The sequence below is a fragment of the Sturnira hondurensis genome, unplaced genomic scaffold, assembly GCF_014824575.4.
Source record: "Sturnira hondurensis isolate 20B ecotype Veracruz unplaced genomic scaffold, ASM1482457v3 Scaffold0004711, whole genome shotgun sequence".
Lineage (NCBI taxonomy): Eukaryota > Metazoa > Chordata > Mammalia > Chiroptera > Phyllostomidae > Sturnira > Sturnira hondurensis.
In genome coordinates, this window is record NW_028077342.1 from 1,228,214 (window position 1) to 1,248,067 (window position 19,854).

Consider the following 19,854-nt stretch of genomic DNA (forward strand, 5'->3'; position numbering starts at 1 on the left):
ACAGGACCAAGTTCTCTGAAAGTGCCCTGTGAGGGTTGACAATACACGTCAAGCGAGACCACTGCACCTCCACTACTACCAAGAAGCAGAATTTTAATGAACTACCCTTAAAAATCCTTTGCCTTATAATTACTAGAGAAATATAACACACCCACTTATGAAGACATTGTTGAGTCTCAAAGGCAGATGATGCCTTCTAGTATTTATTCAACATTCCTCCTTCTACAATTGTAGCGCGTGTGGTAAGCACCTGCTTTGTCACCACTGTGATTAGAGTCCCTAAAAACTACTGATAGCTAGACAAAAGCACTAGACATGGACTCAAAAGCGAGATTTGAATCCAAATTCTGTCACAATCTGCAGAACTTTCGATAAGTCACTCAATCTCTCTGAGCCTGTTTCCTCACTGGTAAAATAAGCAAAAATGACCCTCACCTCACTAGGTCACTTTAAGAATTAAATGGCCCTGGCTGGTGTGGCTCAGTGGATTGAGTGACAGCGTGCTAACCAAAGGATCACAGGTTCAATTCCTGGTCCAGGTACATGCCTGGGTTACTGGCCAGGCCCCCACTTTCGGGTGTGTGAGAGGCATCTGATTGATTAGTGTATTGATGTGTCTCTCACACATTGGTGTTTCTCTCCCTCTCTTTTTCCCTCCCCTCTACTCTCTCTCTAAATACATTTATAAAAAACAAAATTAAATGAAGACAGTATATGTCATAGCATGTGCAAGAGGATAGATATAAAGCTACCCCTCACTGAATGCTAGGGGAAGAATATTACTGGGCTTTGCTCTGCCTAGATTCTTCAGGTCAAATAACAAATGCTACCAGAAGGTGCTAGAGACCTCTGAGACTTCAAGCCAGCCCCTTCCCCTCCATAGAGAAACTGAGGTCCAATAAGATGAAAAGATGTGTCTCAGAGTCTTATAGACACTTGGGCACAGAGTGAGGCCACACATCCAGGTCCTCTGACACTCACATTAGAGTAGTTTGTGGACTCTGCTCTGGTTGGTGGGGGAGGGGGAGGGTGGCAAAGAGGAGAAATGTCCCACAGGAGACCATGGCTATCTCGGGCATCATTAAATGATTCTGGTCACTCTGCTGCCACTCCCAGAGCTTCTGTTTTAGTTCACAGCTGAATTAAGGTGCAACTGCAGGACCTGAGCCCAAGGAAGGGGCAAAAATTACCCAGGGATTTAGGATCAGTCAAATCCCATGTATTTGAGTGGTGAGAGCATTCCTTCTGGGGACATTGCTGGTAGAAGGTGGGGTTGCGGGGAGGGCATGGGAGTTTAGCTGACTTCTGGGGTCCTGAATGTTTCCAATGGTGATTTGAAAGGACAGCTCCCCTCTTACCTGAGTCCCGGAAACTCCAGCGCAGGCCTTGCTGTCTTCGCTCTCTGCGCCTGCCACCCCCTTACCCAAGTCTGACTTCTCGGGCTGCCCAGCCTGACTGGACCCCATGGGCTCTCTGCTCGCCTCCTGCTCCTCCATCTCTCCAGGCTTCTCCAAAACATCTGCGAAGGTGACCCTCTTGACACAGGTGTCCACCTCGGAGAACTCTCCAGAACTGTCATCTTCCTTGACAAAGCTGATCACAGTCTCAGTGTCTTCCTCAGCCTCATCAGAGGAGGATGGCTCCCTGGTGAAGGAACCACTGTAGTGGTAGCTGTAGCCTTTTTGTGGTATGGGGTCATCCTGGAACTCAAATGCAGCAGAGGTGGATGCCCAGGTAAAGGCAGCACTAGTGCAGGGACCTTCAGAGCCTTGGTCTGACAGCTCCTCACCCTCAATGCTCATTTCAAAGGTGCGTGAGGTCTGTGAGGACTTGAAGGGCCAGTGCTGGCGTTTCCTAATGACACTGCCACACAGCTCAGTCTCAGGGGGCCCACAGGGCAAGTTGAGCTGCAAGGAAGTCTGGGAAGTGGCAGTCTCCATGATGAAGACTTCGCTGTCACGGACCAAGCAGGCCTCACGGCGGCGGTGGCGGCGGCCCATCTGCGGCTCCTCCCGGGAGAATGCACGCCACTTGCGGGCCACCCCAGCCATGTTGCTGAAGAACTTGACAACACCACCAAAAGGCGTGGCCTTGTCTCTGCGCAGGTGCCCAGGACTTTCCTCGTAGCTCCCTTCCAAGCTGGAGCCCTCAATGGAGACCTCAAGTTCCTCGATTCCGGAGTTTCTGGCTGGAATGTGTGAGGCCTCGTGGTCCCCAGGGATGACGTTTCTCACATAGGTCTTAGCCCACCTGCCCCCTCTGCTACCAGACTGCTCAGGGGCCTCTTCCTCACAAGAATCTTCCTCCACTTGGATGACGGAGTCTTGGAAGGCCAACACTTTCTGGTTCACCTTGTCGGGGATTTGTGCAGGTCTCTGTGCTTCTGAGAGGAAGGGCTCCAGGCCCTCAACGTGGCCCGCATAGGAATGACGGAAGGGCTTTGGGATCTCCTCGTTCTTCCTCATGCGGTAGCTACTTGGGGGCTCCTGGGGTTCCTGAGCCTTGCTGCTCCTAGGAACAATATTCTTAGAGGCCCCAGTAGAAGGCTTCAACTTCTTGAATGACTTCATTCGATCCATTAGTGTGACTTTGGGTTTCAACTCTGATGACTTAGAGGTGGCTCCCAGTAAAATCATAGACTGGGGCCGCTTCCCGTGACCGGAGGCCCCTTTTCTGCGGCTCACAAAATTCCAGATCTTGTTCACTTTGGTTTTCTTCTTGCTTTGACCACTGTCTTCCCTGGGACTAAAGTCACCCTGGACACACTGCTCAGAATCTTCCAGCTCCACCTCCCCAGCCAGGCCTTCCACCTCAGGGCAGCTTGGGAAGGCTTGAGCCAGGTAACCGTTGGGCAACAGCTCAGAGAGGGAGGCAGTCTGGCAGCTGCTGAGTGTATCCATGGTCACAGCAAGGGGTGGGGCCACCAAGGCACAGAGGGAGGCTTGGCCAGTAATTTCAAGCTGAAGAGGAGAGAGAGAGAAGCGGGGAGGAGAGAGAGAGAGAGAGGAGAGCTAGATGAGGCAAAGCCACAAACAGGTTTCTTTACAGATTTGTCATGAACAAATATACAGAATGCACTTTATCATTACTGAGCCACCAAATCTTTACGCTCTGGATTGGAGGAGATCACACTTTGTTGTGCGTACTACAGAAAGCTTTGCTTCTGGTTTGCATGCAAATATACTTGAGAGGAATATAACTTAAAGCTATTATTCTCAGATCTTGACAACTGAGCAAATATCAATATATTTTTTTAAAGCAAAAAAAAAAAAAAAGGAAAAGTTGAAAGGTACCTCAGAAGTGCATCACTTTGATCCTTTCATGTTATAGGGCGGGAAGGGGCACTGGAGATCCAGGGAAGACGCCTGTCTTCTCTAAGCCACAAAGCGAAGGGAGCAGCAGGTAGGAATCCAGTCCATGTTCTCTCTCCTCACTGGTTCCTTCATTCACTCCAGAAAGCAGCAAGCTGGGACTTCGCCTTGCAGGTCACCTGCTCAGCACTCACTTTCCACCCAGGTGCTGGATACCACTGGGATGAAACAGACACATACAGCTAGTCACTTGAGCTCACAGGAAACTGGGAGCAGCTGGGTGACAAAAAACAATTATAATATGGCCTTACAAGTGATCTTATAGAAAGGTATGGGCAAGGACAGAAGCTTAGAGGGAAGCAAGGAGGGGACCATAGACCAGAAGTGTAGTGCCTGGGGAGAGGTAGACAGAGAGAAAGTGAGGGGTCTCCAAGAATGCTTCCTGGAACAGCAGGGACGAGATCCACGGGCTCACTCCATCCAGTGCTCTGTGTCCCTCTGCCCTGCACAATGGGAGAGCGGGGTTTGCTGAGAGACAGACAGGCAAGAAGGCAGGTTGACACACAGAGGCTGAAAGAGAAGGGAAGGGAAGAAAGAGCAAAGTGGGCAGAACCCAGAGTCCCAAAGACAGTTTCTGCGGTTTGGTGGTTTTGCTGGGGGTCCACTCTTGCTCAGGGTCTGTTCCTCCTTCTCCACTCTCGTCTTCAAGCAACTTCACTGGATCTGGATCACACCTTTATTCTGGGTCCTTCCTGTTCTTATGTGCATAGAATGTGTTGGACTCAGCAAAAGTTCAAATTGGAAGAGATGAGAAAGATTATTTAGTTGGGAAAAAAATGGAATCCAAAAGCGGCAGAGACTCAAGCCAGGAGCAGAATGAGAAGCATAATAGACAATGGGAACGAAGGGCCCTCGCCTCTGTTCCACATCCCCAACCTCAGTCACAAATTCTGTTCCTCCAAGTAGGCTGTCTGTCCAACTCAGGATGATAATAACAGCAGCTAACATTTATAAATTAGGCACTGCTCCTAACTTTTTCTTTATCTACAATACTTACTTCTCACAGCAACCCTTTGAGGTGGCTATTATTGCTATTCCCATTTTAAAGATGATTCCACTGAGGTACAGAAAGATTGACTTATTTGCTTAGGTCCTCCCTGCCCCCCCGCCATGACTAATAAGATTGGAAATTTGAGTCCACACAGTGGAATCACTGGGTGGTAAGGCACAGAGGATGGTCCATGAACAAGTCTGCCTGCCTATCTGCTGCCTTCCTCTAGCAGCACCAGAGCCAGATTAGAATCCTAAAAAAAAAAAAAAAAAGGCATCTGGATACATTCTTAGTGCTAGGCCAGAGTTGGAGAGGGGACTTGGTGGGAGATGACCACTACACCTGATAACCCTCCTACAGAAAGATGTCCCAAACCAGAGAGAGGAACTCAGGACTCTGATGTTCCTCAGTTTTCAATCTGGCCATAGCCCTTCCCCTTGGCTTTTGCTCCAAGTACATCCCCCAAAAGAACATGTCTTGAGAAGATACAGACTTAGCCTCTAAGTAAGACTAAAATCAAAAAGAACTCTGAGATTCTCCTAGTCCACTCTGTCCGGCATTTCACATGACAAAATTGAGGCATCAAAGAGTCAAGTGAAAAGCAAGCCAGGTGTACATTGAATATTTGTGTACCAACCTCAGCTGCAGGGCTGGAAGGGATGTTGAAAACCACCTAGCTGGGCCTTTTATGCTGCAGCAAGGCAACTAAAGATGATAAAGGTCAAGGAACCTGCCTCCGGCATCCAACTACTGAGTGAAAGAGTTGGGCCAGGCTTCTCCGTGTGCAGGCCAGTGCACTGTGCCCCTTCTCTGGTTCTCATGCCGCCCTGCTGTTAGGAAATCCACTGACCAAAAGGAAGACCACAGAGCTCCATTCCCCTATGGAGGGAATTAAGAATGAACACAAGCCCTGGCTGATGTAGCTCAGTGGATTGAACGCGGGCCTGCGAACCAAGGGGTTACTGGTTCAATCCCAGACAGTGCCTATACCTGGGTTGCGGGCCAGGTCCCCATTTGGGGCCGTGTGAGAGGCAACCACATGCTGATGTTTCTCTCCCACTCTTCCTCCCTTTCCGTCTCTAAAAATAAATAAATAAATAAATAAAATATTTTTTAAAAAAGAATGAACACAAGAAAAAATGTATTTTGAAGACAACCCATTTGTTCTAAGCATCCTTTTATAAGACTGTTGCAAAAATAATTAAGATTAACAAAAGGGATATATGAAGTGAAACATTTATCAACAGATTTGATAAGATTCATTGGACCAAAAAGACTTCCAGAGACAGAATTAGAACCGCCATTACAGCACACAACAGTAGGGGCCTCCTTTGTCACAAAGCTGACACTTCATTGACGCCTCTACTAAGCACTTATCATTCTGTATTTTGATTACTTGTTTCCACTCTCATATATGTCTGACTCACCCACAAAGATCAAGAGCTGTTTTCAGATAAATGCTGGGTCTTGTTGACTTTGTTATCCTCAGTGCTTACTATGCTCTTGGCATAGTTTTGGTGCTCAAGAATGAGGATCTTAATCAGAGGTTGGCAAACCAAGACCTGTCATCTGGTTTTATAAATAAAGTGTTATTGGAAATCAGCCAAACTCCTTTGTTTACGTATTGTCTATGGCTGCTTTTGTGCTACAAAAGCCGGTGAGTAGTTTTGATCGAGGCTACATAGCCCTCCAAAGTCCAAAGTATTTATTATCTGGTCTTTTACAAGAAAAAAGTTTGCAGACCTCGGCTACAAGTAGTATTCTTTGTGAATGTAGAGCTGAGCATTGTTACATTCCTCTGGAGTGGGTATTTATGGCTCCATTTTATAGACAGTCACAATGGGAATTACGAGAACAAACTAGTTTGTATCACTCAAAAGTGTTACACACACACTCAGGTAAGATTTAGGAACGGAGACATTTTTAAAAAGAATTTATTTATTTATTTATTTATTTATTTATTTATAAGGGGGGAGGAGGGAGAGAGAAAGAGAGAGAAACATCAATACGTGGTTCCCACTTGTGCACCTTCCACTGGGGACCTGGCCTGCAATCCAGCCATGTGCCCTGACTGGGAATCAAACTGGCAACCCTTTGGTTTGCAGGCTGGCACTCAATCCACTGAACCACACCAGCCAGGACAGAAATGGAGACATTTTTCATTTGCCTAAAGACTCCTGGTCCCACAGGCAATGAATGGCAGAGCTAGGACAAGAACAATGGGCATCCAGTATCCAATTCAAGCCTACTTTCCTATACCTGATTCTTTCCTTAGAAGCCTTAAGTAGGATAATGGAAGATGATTCATTCGTAATTCCTACCGAGGTGCCATTGCATGATACAAGAATTGCTTAGGTCAATAGGCACTTGTTCCCAAACTCACTTGAAAATTGAACACGCTTCTAAATATCAAGCAATCTTGCAATCAGCTCTCTGTGCTACAAAGATACTGTGAGTGTCAAGTGAGGTGCCACTTAAGACAAGAAGGTTGATAATGACTAATCAGAACTTACCCTCAACAAAGTGCTGGGCTAAACACCTTCTTTAATATGCGTCATCTTGCTAATCCTTATTACAAGGCTAGGAAGTATTATGATCCCCATTTTATTTTTTAAAGGATTTTATTTATTCATCTTTAGAGAGAGGGGAAGGGAGGGAAAAAGAGAGGGAGAGAAACATCATTGTGTGTTGGCCTCTCATGCGCCCTTACCAGGGACCTGGCCCACAACCCAGGCATGTGCCCTGACTGGGAATCAAACCAGCAACCCTTTGGTTCACGGCTAGCACTCAGTCCACTGAGTCCCACCAGCCAGGGCATGATCCCCATTTTAAATGCAAAAAAAAAAAAGGCTCAGAGTAGAGAGATAACATGCCCAAGGTCCCACTCAGAAGCAGGATTTGAACAGGGGCCGTTCTATGCCAGAGCCTGTGTTATTTCGTCACCACCCACACTGCTCATCAAAGTACAACGCAGTGTCTGACATGTCATAAAACTCAATAAGCAACTTCTGGGATTCTGTCTTAGGTTATTTGTATCAGCAGCTACCATTTACTGAATGTTTGCTGTATAGAAAGCATTGTGCTATGCAGTTTCTTAAGTATCAACTAGCTAACTGCTCACAACCACACAATGAGGCTGGTACTATTATTATCTCAAATTTGTGTTTGAGGAAGCTGAGGTGCAGAAAGACTAAGAAACTTGACAAAAGACACACAGCTAGCATGTGGCTGGAACTAACAATGTGCTTGGTACTCTAGGGGAGAAAGGCATAAGAGTCGGGCCTGGAAGAAACCTGGAAAATGACCTAGGAGTTCGTGATCTCCCCTGACCCCTGCCCTACACTTCAGGGTGGTATAAGGGGAAAAGAATGGGCTTTGCAGTGAGACCTGGGGGAATAATGCCCACTTTCCCCAAAATGGTTCTGGTAGAGGACAAACTGCCATCTAGATTTTTCTTGTGTTTTTTTAAAAGATTTTATTTCTTTATTTTAGAGAAGAAAAGGAAGGGAGAAAGAGAGGGAGAGAAACATCAATGTGTGATTGCCTCTCAAATACCCCATACAGGGGCCATGGCTAGGCACGAGCCCTGGCACGTGCCCTGACTAAGAATTGAACCAGTGACCATCTGATTCCCAGTCTAGCACTCAATCCACTGACCTATACCAGCCAGGGGTGGATTTTTCACTTTCTGTAAAAGGATAAATAGGGGAATCCACTGCATGGGGATAAGCCATAGGCAACCAGCACTTGATAGGCTCTTTAAGAAGATATTAATGGTGACAATAGATTTCTTCCTTGGGGCTCCCCTCTAACTGTCCCACCTACTCAGACCACTCACCTCTGCTCTCTCACTCAACACAGAGGAACAACAGGTTACCTGAGGGCCCTTCCCTACTTCTTTTTTTAAAGATTTTATTTATTTATCTTTAGAGGGGAAGGGAAAGAGAGAGGGAGAGAAATATCAGTGTATGGTTGCCTCTCATGTGTCCCCTGATGGGAACTGGCCTGCAACCCAGGCATGTGCTCTGACTGGGAATTGAACCGTGATCCTTTGATTCGCAGGCCCGCGTTCAATCCACTGAGTTACGCCAGCCAGGGTGCTACTTCTTTTATTTCATTTTAAATCTTAGAGTTATAGGCACAAGACTTCGAACCTAGCCCTGTGACTTCCTCATTGTGACCTTGGGTAGGCCCATCTCTCTCCAAGCATCAGTTTCTATATCAATAAAATGGAGAAAAAGATGCCCCCCTCCTTGGGGTGGCATAAGCATTCAAAAATTCCTAGCGCGCCTTGGCTGGGTAGCTCAGTTGGTTGGAATGTCATCCCATACACTCAAAGGTGGCAGGTTTGGTCCCTGGTCAGGGCACACACCAAGGTTACAAGTTCGATCCCTGGGCAGGGTGTGAAGGGGAGGCAACTGATTGATATTTCTCTCTCACATTAATGTCTGTCTGTCTCTCTGCCTTCTTCCTATCCTCACTTCCTATCTCTGTAAAATCAATAAATATATCCTTGGATGAGAGTGTTAAAAAAACACTGTTTTCTTATTTCAAAAAATTCCTAGCATACTGTCTTACATTCAACAGATATCAGGATAGAAATGTTGGCTCTTGTAAAGTCACCCAAGTGGAAGGTGAGTGAACCTAGACTATTCTCAGAAATCCCCAAAGCATTCTGATACACATTCTCTGAGGTGCTTCTGTCCTAAGTGACATCCTTAGCAGGTGCCTATCTGGTCGTAAGGAGAAGAAACAACTGCACTCTGAAGTCCTGAGAGCATACACAGGCTGACCCCAGCCTTAAGGGTGGCCAAAAGGGGAAAGCAGTGGGCACTGTGGCCAAAGGTCCCATTCCCCAACAGGAAGGAAAGGCTGACAGGCTTTAGTTGCAAGGGGCTGGTTTGTCCTTCTTCATTGCTTTGCTTGTCTTGCACTCTTGCTAAAATCAGAATTTTTCAGTTTGTCTTTCTTATAGTCCCCCTTCCACGCAGGACACAAGTAGCTGCATACTTAGTTTTTTTCTACCTAAAATCCAGTAGTGTTCTGGAAATCAAAAATAGAATGGCAGAGTTAAAGCTCAGCTAATCTCTCATTTAGCAGATGAGGAAACTGAAGTCCAAAGAGATTAAGTGGTTTAACCAAATTTATTCACAGAGGTCAACTAGAAAGTAATTTAAGCCCAGGCTGGTGTGGCTCAGTGCATTGAGCACCGGACTATGAACTAAAGGGTCGCCAGTTTGATTCCCAGTCAGGCACATGCCTGGGTTGCGGGCCCAGGCTCTGGACAGGCAAGTGCAGTGTGACTAAAGGAAGCATACTCATGCCATATTTCTAGCCCTTTTTTGTCTGGTTTCCATGGAAATGTGTAGGGTGTGTCCACTATTTGCAGATGCTGACAGATGGGGCCCCAAGAGGAGGAACAAGAACTGAAAAGATGGGTAGAACTTGGGGAACATGGCAAAAGAAAGAGGGGCTCAGAGCTTGGAACAAAAAAACCTTTGCAGTTAATTTTAACCAAGGATGAAAGGTCTTAAACTACAAAGGGAGTAACTAAGGCTGGACAGGAAGAAGACTTCGAGAGGCAAGGATGAGGTTCCATGAACTGGAATTAGACCCTTTCCTCTAAACGAAAGGGCTTAACTCTTATCTCTTAGAGCCTCAGTTTTCCCATTTAGAGACTGGAAAGGCATTCTGACTTTTTACTTTTTCTCGGGGACATGGTATGTAGCTAAGAGAGTCCTTCAAAGGCTTTGTATTTTTATTTTTATTTTTTTAAATACTTTATTTATTTATCTTTAGAGGGGAAGGGAAGGAGAGAGGGAGAGAATATCAATGTATGGTTGCCTCTCGTGGGTCCCCTGCTGGGAACTGGCCTGCAACCCAGACATGTGACCTGACTGGGAATCGAACCGTGATCCTTTGGTTTGCAGGCCCATGCTTAATCCACTGAGCTACACCAAATAAGGCTCAAAGGCCTTTAAAAAAAATCCTTTAAAATAAAGGTGTTGGCCCTGGCCAGGTAAGTTAGGTTGGTTAGTGCGTTCCGATATGCCAAGGTTGCGGGTTCAATCCCTGGTCAGCGACACATACAAGAATCAATTGACTAATGCAAAAATAAGTGGAACGACAAATTGATTTTCTCTCTCTTCCTCCAAGTCAATAAATAAAAACTTCAAAGTAAATAAATAAGTGCTCTAAATGCTTAAGTGATTAGGATTAAACTTTTACTACTGTACCTGAACAAATGACACTATTTCAGCAGATATTTACAAACACCCATCACCAGAACTCTGATATTACTAAGACAACTGGAAAGTTTCTTTGCCTTCCATCACACACTATCAAAGTCAAGCAACAGCTCCGGTTTGTACTGAGTTTTATACTGGACCAAGTGTTATGGGAGAAACTCCCAGAAACTCGGTTCTTCTCACCAAAGCAACACAGAATTAGAGATCAGTGAGTCTACTAGCATGCAAACAGGGTTTATTGGTGATCTGTTCTTATGGAAGAGCACGGGCCTACCCAAAGTGGCAGTGAGGGCCGAAAGGCATAGTTTCAGGGTGAAGCAGGGTATGGGTGGGGACGGTAAGGTAGTCAAAGGCTGGGGTGACAAGAGCAGGGGTGGGGAGGGTCTGGGACCATGCGTGGCCAGAGGCCAGGTGGCCTGAGGCTGGGAGGCCTTGCCGGGCAGGCAGAGAGTCAAGCTGGCCAAGCCCTTGGTCCTTTGTCCTGAGGACATACGTAGTCGGTGGGTGGAGGGGTGAGGGGGAAGAAGTTACATATTGACAGGTAAAGGTGGTGGTAGCTTTCCAGGAAGGGGCAAGAATATCCAAAAGTGTTAATGGGCTTCTTCTTTTGATTACGATGGGCCCATTTGGCCTTTCAGGCCTTGGGATGAAAGCACAGTTTCAAAGGCCTTTTTTCCTAGATAGTGGGAAAGATAACAGGATTTCAAGGACTGCTGATTCGGTGGGCAGGACACATATCCCTGCTTCTTCCTGCCTTTGTTTGCTATCTATCCTTCCTAACCTTGCATCTGTGGATGAAAGGAGACCACATATTATTCTGACAAGCCGAGAGACCAAAAGTAACCACAAAGGATGGTGTAAAGTTAAATGTTGCTAACTAAAAGCAGTTCACGGCAAGTAGTCATGTCTTAGGTCAGTATTTTTCTCTAACAAAGGTCAATCATTACCTCAAGTGAGCCTGTCTATCATCTTTTTCCATCTGTGATAGCAGACCTTTGGAATGTCAAGGTAACTGGCCTTTTTTTTTTTCATAATCCCCTGGGGCACAAGCTGGGACCACAAATCCCCTCACTGTTATCTCTTGACAAGGTTAGCAGTTGACCCAAATGTTCATTGTTGACTGTTACCTAGCCTTTACCCACCTAGGTAAAAGAAGTACTTGTGGCTCTCATTTTACCTTTTATCTAATTCCAGAGGTTTCCTGCTTTGCTTTCCGCCATTCTCTGGAGCATTTGTCAATCCACTGAGATGTTGCTTCCTGGCAATTGTCAGTTTGGCTGAAAGAAACTCACGGAAAATTCTCTACGGGTCTGAATGCTTCTCGGGTTGACACATCTACCCTGTTTCATCAACGCAACCCTTGCAACAATCCCTGAACCCTACTTACCAGAGGGGGAAACTAAGACTCAAGAGGTTTCCACTTGCTCAGGGTCTCAAAAAAACCTAGCCAATGGCAGCGCTTTGCCTAAAACACATATCTTTTAAGTCCTAGATCCAATGTCCTTTCTCTGAAGCTTTTTTAAGATTCCCCATTTCAGGGATAAGGAGACAAGGAAAAAAAATCCAGAAGGAATTCCTACCACATCGAACAAGTGAACGTTGGCAGTTTATCGTTTTCATCTAAGCTGTACAATTTATTGGCATTCAGTTATTCCTACTATTTCCTTATTATTCTTTTAATATGTGCAGCTTTCGTAGTAATGTTACCTCCCTCATTTCTAATATTGGCAATATGTGTCTCTTTTTTTTTTCCTGACCGTTATGGCTTAAAGGTTAATGAATGTTAGTGAATGTGATACTGTGATTTATAATATAAAATACATATGGTCTTCATCCAGTTCCCGTCAGCACTCCTAAAACCCTTTGGATTTCCTAAGCATTGAGAACAAGCTAAGTCTCTTTTGTTATGTTAATGAGTGACTTTTGGGCCTCACCTTAGGGAGATGGGGGCTGGTAGCCAGGAAAGCTAACCTTGTAAATTAGAGTTGGAGGTTTCGGTCCCACCCCTGTGACCTCTGTGGAAGGAAAAGGGACTGGGGTTGAATCAATCACCAGTGGTCAATGATTTCATCAGTAATGTCTCTGCAATTTAGCCTCTACAAAATGCAAAAGGACGCATTAATCGACTTTTCAGGTTGGGGAACACGTGGAGATTTGGGGAGAGTGGCACACCTGGAGAGGACCAGAAGCTCCACGCCCTTTCCTCCAAACCTTGCCGTATGCGTCTCTTCCTCCTGGCTGTTCCTGAGTTGTATGCTTTCACAATAACCCAGCAATCTAGTAAGTAAAATGTTTCTCTGAGCTCTGTGAGCTGCTCTAACAAATTAATCAAACCTGGTTGTGGGGAGGGAGGTATCAGAACCTCGGATCTATAGGCCGTTGGAGCACCTTGGGCTTGCGACTAGCTTCTGAAGTGAAGGGGGACAGTCTTGTGGGACCGGGCCCTTCACCGGTGGGGTGGGGTGGGATGTGATGCCATCTCCTGGTAGATAGTGTCAGAATTGAGTTGAATTGTAGGACAGCCAGCTGGTGTCCCAGAATTGCTTCAGAATTGGGTGCTGAGAATACTACTGATTTTCTAATAACAAACAGCTTCTGTTCCCATTGATTTTCTCTTTCCATTTTATTAATCTGTATTCTGCTCTTGATTATTTCCTTTCTTCTGATTACTTTGGGTTTAATTTGCTTTTCTTTTTCTAGTTTTTTAAGGTGGGTGAAAAGGTCATTGATGTGAGACCTTCTTTTATAATATAGGCATTTAGTGCTATAAATTTCCCCACTAGCCCTGGCTCTAGCTGAACCCCACAAAACTTGGTTTTCTAGCCATTCCTTAATTCACTAAAAATATCTTTATCGGACACTTTGGACGTGTCAAGCGCAATGTGAAGGGCTGGAAATAGAGCAGCAAACGTGCCCGAACAGGACTAAATTCCCTGCCCTCATGGAGCTGACTCAGTGGAGTCAGCCGGTAAACACAGAAATAAGTTAGATCATTTCAACCTAGAGTTCAGTGTCTCAATGTGCCCCTGGGGAGGGGAGGGGTGCTATCACATCACGGAAGGCCCTCGCTAAGGAGGTTATATTCGAACTGACAATTTTTGATAAATAGGATCCAGCCGAGTCAGCATGTGGACTCCAGGCCTACTTGCATTGCAATGCAAGTCTCCAGTCAAGTCAAGCTGGATAAGTGAGTTCAAGGGATTACAGACCTGAGCAAGGAAAGGGATGTACATGGCAGTAGCGTACAACGTTATTTGGGTGGCTTTTTGACGGGCTGAGTGCTAAGTTCAGTCTTTAACAGAAAGAGACAATCCAGAGGCAATGGTGAGGGGACACCACATGGAAAGAGGAGAAGGGTAAGAGAACTCCCAAGTGGGGACCTCAGAGGGACCTTACTGTGTGGGTGTGGCTCTCGGCAGGAGGAGGAATCTCGGTCAGAGAACTGTGATGGGCAGCAGTAACTTGAGCTCTTGTATAGGTAGCAAATATTGAGCTTAGTTTTGCAGGGTATACAAAGCAGGTGGGCTCTAAATAGCCTAGAATGTGCTTATCTTGGCTATATTCAAAACAACTGGATGTGTAAAACTTTGAGACTGATGCCAGCAAGCTCTTGAGTAGTCTCACTCGGCCTGCTGTGAAGTAAAAACAAACGACGCCACCCCCCCACCCACAGAACCAATATAGAGCCACCATCTTTAGCCCATTTATATAACAGTTGTTGGTTAAGCAATGAGTGAGTATGAAGATCCTTTCCAGTTTTTTCTGCTGTCTTAAGATAGGGTGTCAAACTCGTTTTTACCAGGGGCCACATCAGCCTCGCCGTTGCCTTCAAAGGGCTGAATGTAATTTCAATTCCTTAACAGTTAAGGAGTAGTTGCATTTATACAGTCCTAAATTTATTTTCGGCCCTTTGAAGGTTACCCAGGGGCTGTTGTGGCCCCGGGGGAAAATGAGTTCGACACCCTTGTCTTAAGATTTATACCGAAACCATAATTGAGATGTAAGCCAGAGAAAGCTAATAGGGGATGCCTGGGCTGGCTGCATTTGCATTTCATTGTAGACCAGCTGCAGTTCATCCTGGACTTTAATAGCATTATTGATAATTTCCATTTGGATCTTTCTTTATTATTTTAAATACCTTAACTGAAATATAATTCACAAGCTACATAATTTATCCATTAAAGTGTACAATCCAGTGTTTTTTAGAATTTTCACAGATATGCACAAGCATACCGGAGTCAATTTTACAATATTTTTATCATCTCAGAAGAGCCCTGGCTGGTGTGGCTCAGTGAATTGAGTGCCAGCCTGAGCACCAAAGGTTCGTGGGTTAGCTTCCTGGTCAGGGCACATGTCTGGATTGCACAGCCAGATCCCCAGTAGGGGGCGCATGGGAGGCAACCACATGTTGATGTTTCTCCCCCTCTCTCCCTTTCTTTCCCTCTCTAAAAACTATATAAAATATTTTAAAGATCTTTTAAAAAGGAAATACTATATCTCCTTACACTCCCATTTCAATACACCTCCAGCTGTAAGCAAGCACCTACTTACTTTCTGTCTCTATATATTTCCCCCATTTTGGACATTTCATGTGAATGGAATCATACAATATATGGCCTTTCGTGGCTGACTATTTTCACCTGGAATAATATTTTCAAGGTTTATTCATATTGTTGCAAGTATCTGTACTTTGTTCCTTTTTATGGTTGAATAACATTCCATCATATGTTCATGTCACATTTCGTTTATTTATCAGTTAGTTGACACTTGGGTTGTTTCCACCATTAAGCTATCATAAACAGCGCTGCTATCAACATTCACGTACAAGTTTTTGTGTGGACATGTTTTCATTTCCCTTGAGTATATACCTGGGAATGGAATTGTTGGGGCATACAGTAATTTCTTTGCTTAAATGCTTGAGGATCTGCCAGACTTTTCCAAAGCAGTTTCCCACTGGCAGCGCATGAAGGTTCTGATTTCTCCACCTAGAAGGCCACACTTAGTGATTTTAGTCATCCTAGTGAATGAAGAACCACAAAGAGCTTTCTCATTGTGGTTTTGATTTGCATTGCCCTGGTGACTAATGATGTCAAGCATCTTTTCTTGTACTTGGTGGTCCTGTGTATGTATATTCCTTGGAGAAGTAAATGTCTGTTCATCACATTTTTAAAACTAGGTTATTTCTCTTTTTATTTTGGAATTGTAAGAATTATTCATATATTCTGACTGCAAGTTCCTTATCAGATATGTGATTTGCAAATCCTTTCTGTGAGTTGTTTTCACTTTCTTGATAATCTTCCTTGGAAGCACAAAAGTTTTTCATTTTAGTGAAGTTTATCTCATCTATTTTTCTCCTTTATTGCTCATGCTTTCAATATCACATCTAAGAATCCTTCACCAAACCTAAGGTTATGAAAGTTTGTTTACTTCTGTCTTTCCTTCTAAGACAGGAGTTTCCTTCTTATATAGTTTTAGCTCTTCCATTTAGGTCTTTGGTTAGTTTTTTGTTAATTTTAGTAAATGACTGAAGTAAGGTTCCAACTTCATTCTTTTGTATATGCCTATCCAGTTGTCCCAGCACCATTTGTTGAAAAGAGTATTCATTTCCCATTGGATGGGCCTGGCACCCTTGTGGAAAATCAGTTGAATTCAGATGTATGAGGGGTTTTGTTTGTTTTTAAATTCTCTTTATTCACTTTTTAAAGATCTTATTTATTTAATCTATCTATCTTTAGAGAGAGAGGAAGGAAAGGAGAGGGAGAGAAATATCAATGTGTGGTTGCCTCTCATGCACCCCTTACTGGGGACCCAGCCTGTCACCCAGGCATGTGCCCTGAATGGGAATTGAACCTTTGGTTTGCAGGGCCGTACTCAATCCAGTGAGCTACACCAGCCAGGGCTAGATGTATGGTTTTATTTCTGGACTCTCAATTCTATTCCATTAATCTACCCTTGTGCCAGTGCTATACTCCCTGATTCCTGTTGTGTTGTATGTAGTAAATCTAAAATTCGGGAATTGGAAATCCTCCTATTTTGTTCTTTTTTCCTCCCAAGATTGTTTTGGCCATTTTAGGTCCCTTGCAATTCCACATAAATTTTAGAAACAGGCCCTGGCTGGTGTAGCTCAGTGGATTGAGCACGGGCCTGTGAACCACATGATCACGGTTCGATTCCCAGTCAGGGCACATGCCTGGGTTGCAGGCCAGTTCCCAGCAGGGGACTCACGAGAGGCAACCATACATTGATATTTCTCTCCTTCCCTTCCCCTCTAAAGATAAATTAAAAAAATCTTTAAAAAATTGGGAGTCAGCCTGTCTTATTCTTACTACAAAGAAGTCAGCTGGTATTCTGATAGGGATTACATTAAATCTGTGGATCAGTTTGGGGAGTACTGTTATCTTAATAATGTTAAGACTTCCTGTCCATAAACACAGGATGTTTTTCCACTTATTTGGATCTTCATTTCTTGCAACAATGTCTTCTAGCTTTTAGAATATAAATCTTGCACTTATTTTTTTTTAAATTTACTCCTAAGTAATTTTTTTAAAATTGTTGTTCAAGTAGTTTTCTGCCTTTTACTCCCATCCCAGCCCTCCCCACCTCCCTCTCGTTTCCACCCCATAAGTAATCTTTTTGATGCATTTGTAAGTGGAATTGTTTTCTTAATTTCATTTCCAATTATTTTGTTTCATTTCAAGTGTGTAGAAATACAATGGATTTCTGTATATTGACATTGCATCTTGCAGCCTTGCTGAGCTCATTTATTAATGCTATCAGTTTATCAGTAGATTCATTAGGGGGTTTCTATATACATAAGCATATCATCTGTGACTAGAGAGAATTTTATTTCTTCCTTTTCAATCTGGATGGCTTCTATTTCATTCTCTTGCCTAATTGTCCTGGATAGAATTTCCAGTATGATGTTAAATAAGAGTAGTTGAGAACCTTGTCATCACTGATCTTAGGGGGAAAGCATCTAGTCTTTCTTTATTGAGTCTTTATTGAGTATGATGTTAGTTGTGGGGGGGTAAAAGATTTTACTTATTTATTTGTTTGTTTGTTTATTTATTTGGAGAGAAGGAAAGGGAGTGAGAAAGAGGGAGAGAAACAATGTGTGGTTGCCTCTCGTGGCCTGCATCTCAGCCACTGACTGGAAATTGAACCAGTGACCCTTGGGTTCACAGGCTGGTGCTCAATCCACTGAGTCACACTAGCCAGGGCTGAAATCTAATGAACAAACTAAACTAACAAGGACAATAGGGACAGGTTCGTATTTAGAGGGCAGGATGACAGCTGCAGGTAGGAGGGTTGGGGGTGGAGGGATCAAGGAAAAAGGACTCACGGGCATGGACAACAGTGTGGTAATTGTGGAGGCGGGGGTAGGTGGAGGTGGAAGAGGATATAAGGCATAAGTGGTAATGGAAAAATACAATAGAAATAAGTTTTAAAAAGTAAATAAAAACAAACATACATTTTCATTCATTCATTCCACAAATATGTATTGAGCCCCTACTATAGGTCAAGCAGTAGTCAGGGCTATGGAGCTGTAATAGTGAATGAGAAAGAAAATCACTCCTAGCCTAATAGAGTTTACATTCAATTAGGTTGAACCATATGAAATTGCCAACATTAGACTATTGTTGGCCAGTAAAAACAGCAATTTCATATGGTTCAACCTAATAGGAGGAAATACCCAGCTCTATCACCTAATAGTGACGTGACTGACCCCAAGTAAATCACTCCACTTCTCTGAGCCTCAGTTTCGGCCAGGGGAAAATTAACATAATAATTTTTGTGGTGGATCTAAAAATTAATAAGTGGTGAGGTATAAGCACAATGCTGAATACATAGTAAGTACTTGATATGTTTTCCTACTTTTGCACAATGTCCCAAAAAACATCAGTGGAGTTTGTATGCTTATTTCATTGGCAAAGAAAATGATTACAAAAATTATTTATTAGTTGCACAACCTATTAAAAAGTTAGGAGAATTTGTTCAACTAAGTTACTGCGAGGGAGTGGGTGATCCTGACTTCAGCGGTAAAGCCAAGACCATAACTACACATTGAGGACGCATAAAGCCAGCACATGATCCACATATCTGGAAGGAAGAGGACTGGAGGAAGTTCTCTGCACACCATCACGCTGAGTCACAAGCTGTTAGCAAGCAAATGAGTCACAGAAATTATGGTCAAACACGCTTGTGGTTTGCTTATTTCAAAAGACAGAAAGGTAGAGGCCACAGAGGAAAATGATATCACGATTCTCTGATAGCCTGGTTGGCAATGAATTAGTCACTAAGAAGGGAGAGAGGCGTGAAAACCAGTCATAGAATGATCCTCGGGAACTAACAGCAAAGAGGCTTGGAATTGAGTCTGGAAAACGCACAGGTTGACAGTGTAATGGCACTGAGGCAACAGTCTGTGCGGCTGCGAAGATTCTCCAGTCTAATCACTTAAGGTTGGTTTCCTCAGAAATGATTTTGTGGCTGAAAGGGGGAAGGAAAAGTGAGGAAGGAATCAAAGTATGCTACTTAATGTTTGGGGAAAGGGGACATTCTGAAAAATGGGCAAGAGCAGCAGGAGATGAGCATTTTGGGAAACAACAAACCTTTTACAGAAAAATTTCACCAAGGGTAAAATGGCCTCAAACTGCACCACGAGGGAAGAAAACTACATATTGAGGAGAATTTCTTGAAAGAGAAGGTTGCTGAATGTTGGATTGGCAGAATGTTCTACAACAGGTGTCAGCAAACGGCTGAGTTTTGGCCAAATCCAGTCAGGGACCTGTTTTTGAAGGGCCCACAAGCTAAGAATGATCTTCACTTTGTTAAAGTTTAGTAAAAAAACAGAAAAATATATGAGGGAGCCCACAGTGGCCCTCAAAGCCTAAAAATATTCACAATCTAGCCATTTCCAGAAAAAGTCTTATCAATCTCCATCTGGAGGAACTGGCTCATTCCCCACCCCTCTTTGTGGCCTTGGGTTCCCCACATATAATTTGAAGTTCTTGCTCTAGTCATTCGGGTAGATGGTGTGAGGATTCTAGGGGAGCCTGAAAGTCAGAATGGAGGGGCAGGACAAAGATGGGACTGTACCCTGGCTGGTGTAGCTCAGTGGATTGAGCGTGGGCCTGTGAAGCAAAGGGTCGCTGGTTCTATTCCCAGTCAGGGCACATGGCTGGGTTGCAGGCCAGGTCCCCAGTAGGGGACACATGAGAGGCAACCACACATCGATGTTTCTCTT

The 19,854-nt window shown here is 44.2% G+C and overlaps 1 protein-coding gene across 1 annotated transcript; it reads right to left on the minus strand.

Annotated features, from left to right (window-relative positions):
- Positions 1 to 1,126: 1,126 nt before the first annotated feature.
- On the minus strand, positions 1,127 to 3,521 carry LOC118986943 (uncharacterized). Its single transcript, XM_037045999.1, has 3 exons — positions 3,294 to 3,521; positions 1,359 to 2,960; positions 1,127 to 1,162 (listed from the first exon to the last, which is right to left on the minus strand). The coding sequence occupies exons 2-3, from the start codon at positions 2,898 to 2,900 to the stop codon at positions 1,127 to 1,129; spliced, it is 1,578 nt and encodes a 525-aa protein (XP_036901894.1). The 5' UTR covers positions 2,901 to 2,960; positions 3,294 to 3,521.
- Positions 3,522 to 19,854: the final 16,333 nt, after the last annotated feature.

What these genes read in the sequence shown, in the direction of transcription:
- LOC118986943 (XM_037045999.1), bottom strand. Translation starts at nt 2,900, where the DNA reads ATGGATACACTCAGCAGCTGCCAGACTGCCTCCCTCTCTGAGCTGTTG. An exon ending in CTGGAGTTTCCGGGACTCAG is followed by an intron (nt 1,163 to 1,358) that starts GTAAGAGGGGAG and finishes CCTTGGGCTCAG; the next exon opens with GTCCTGCAGTTGCACCTTAA.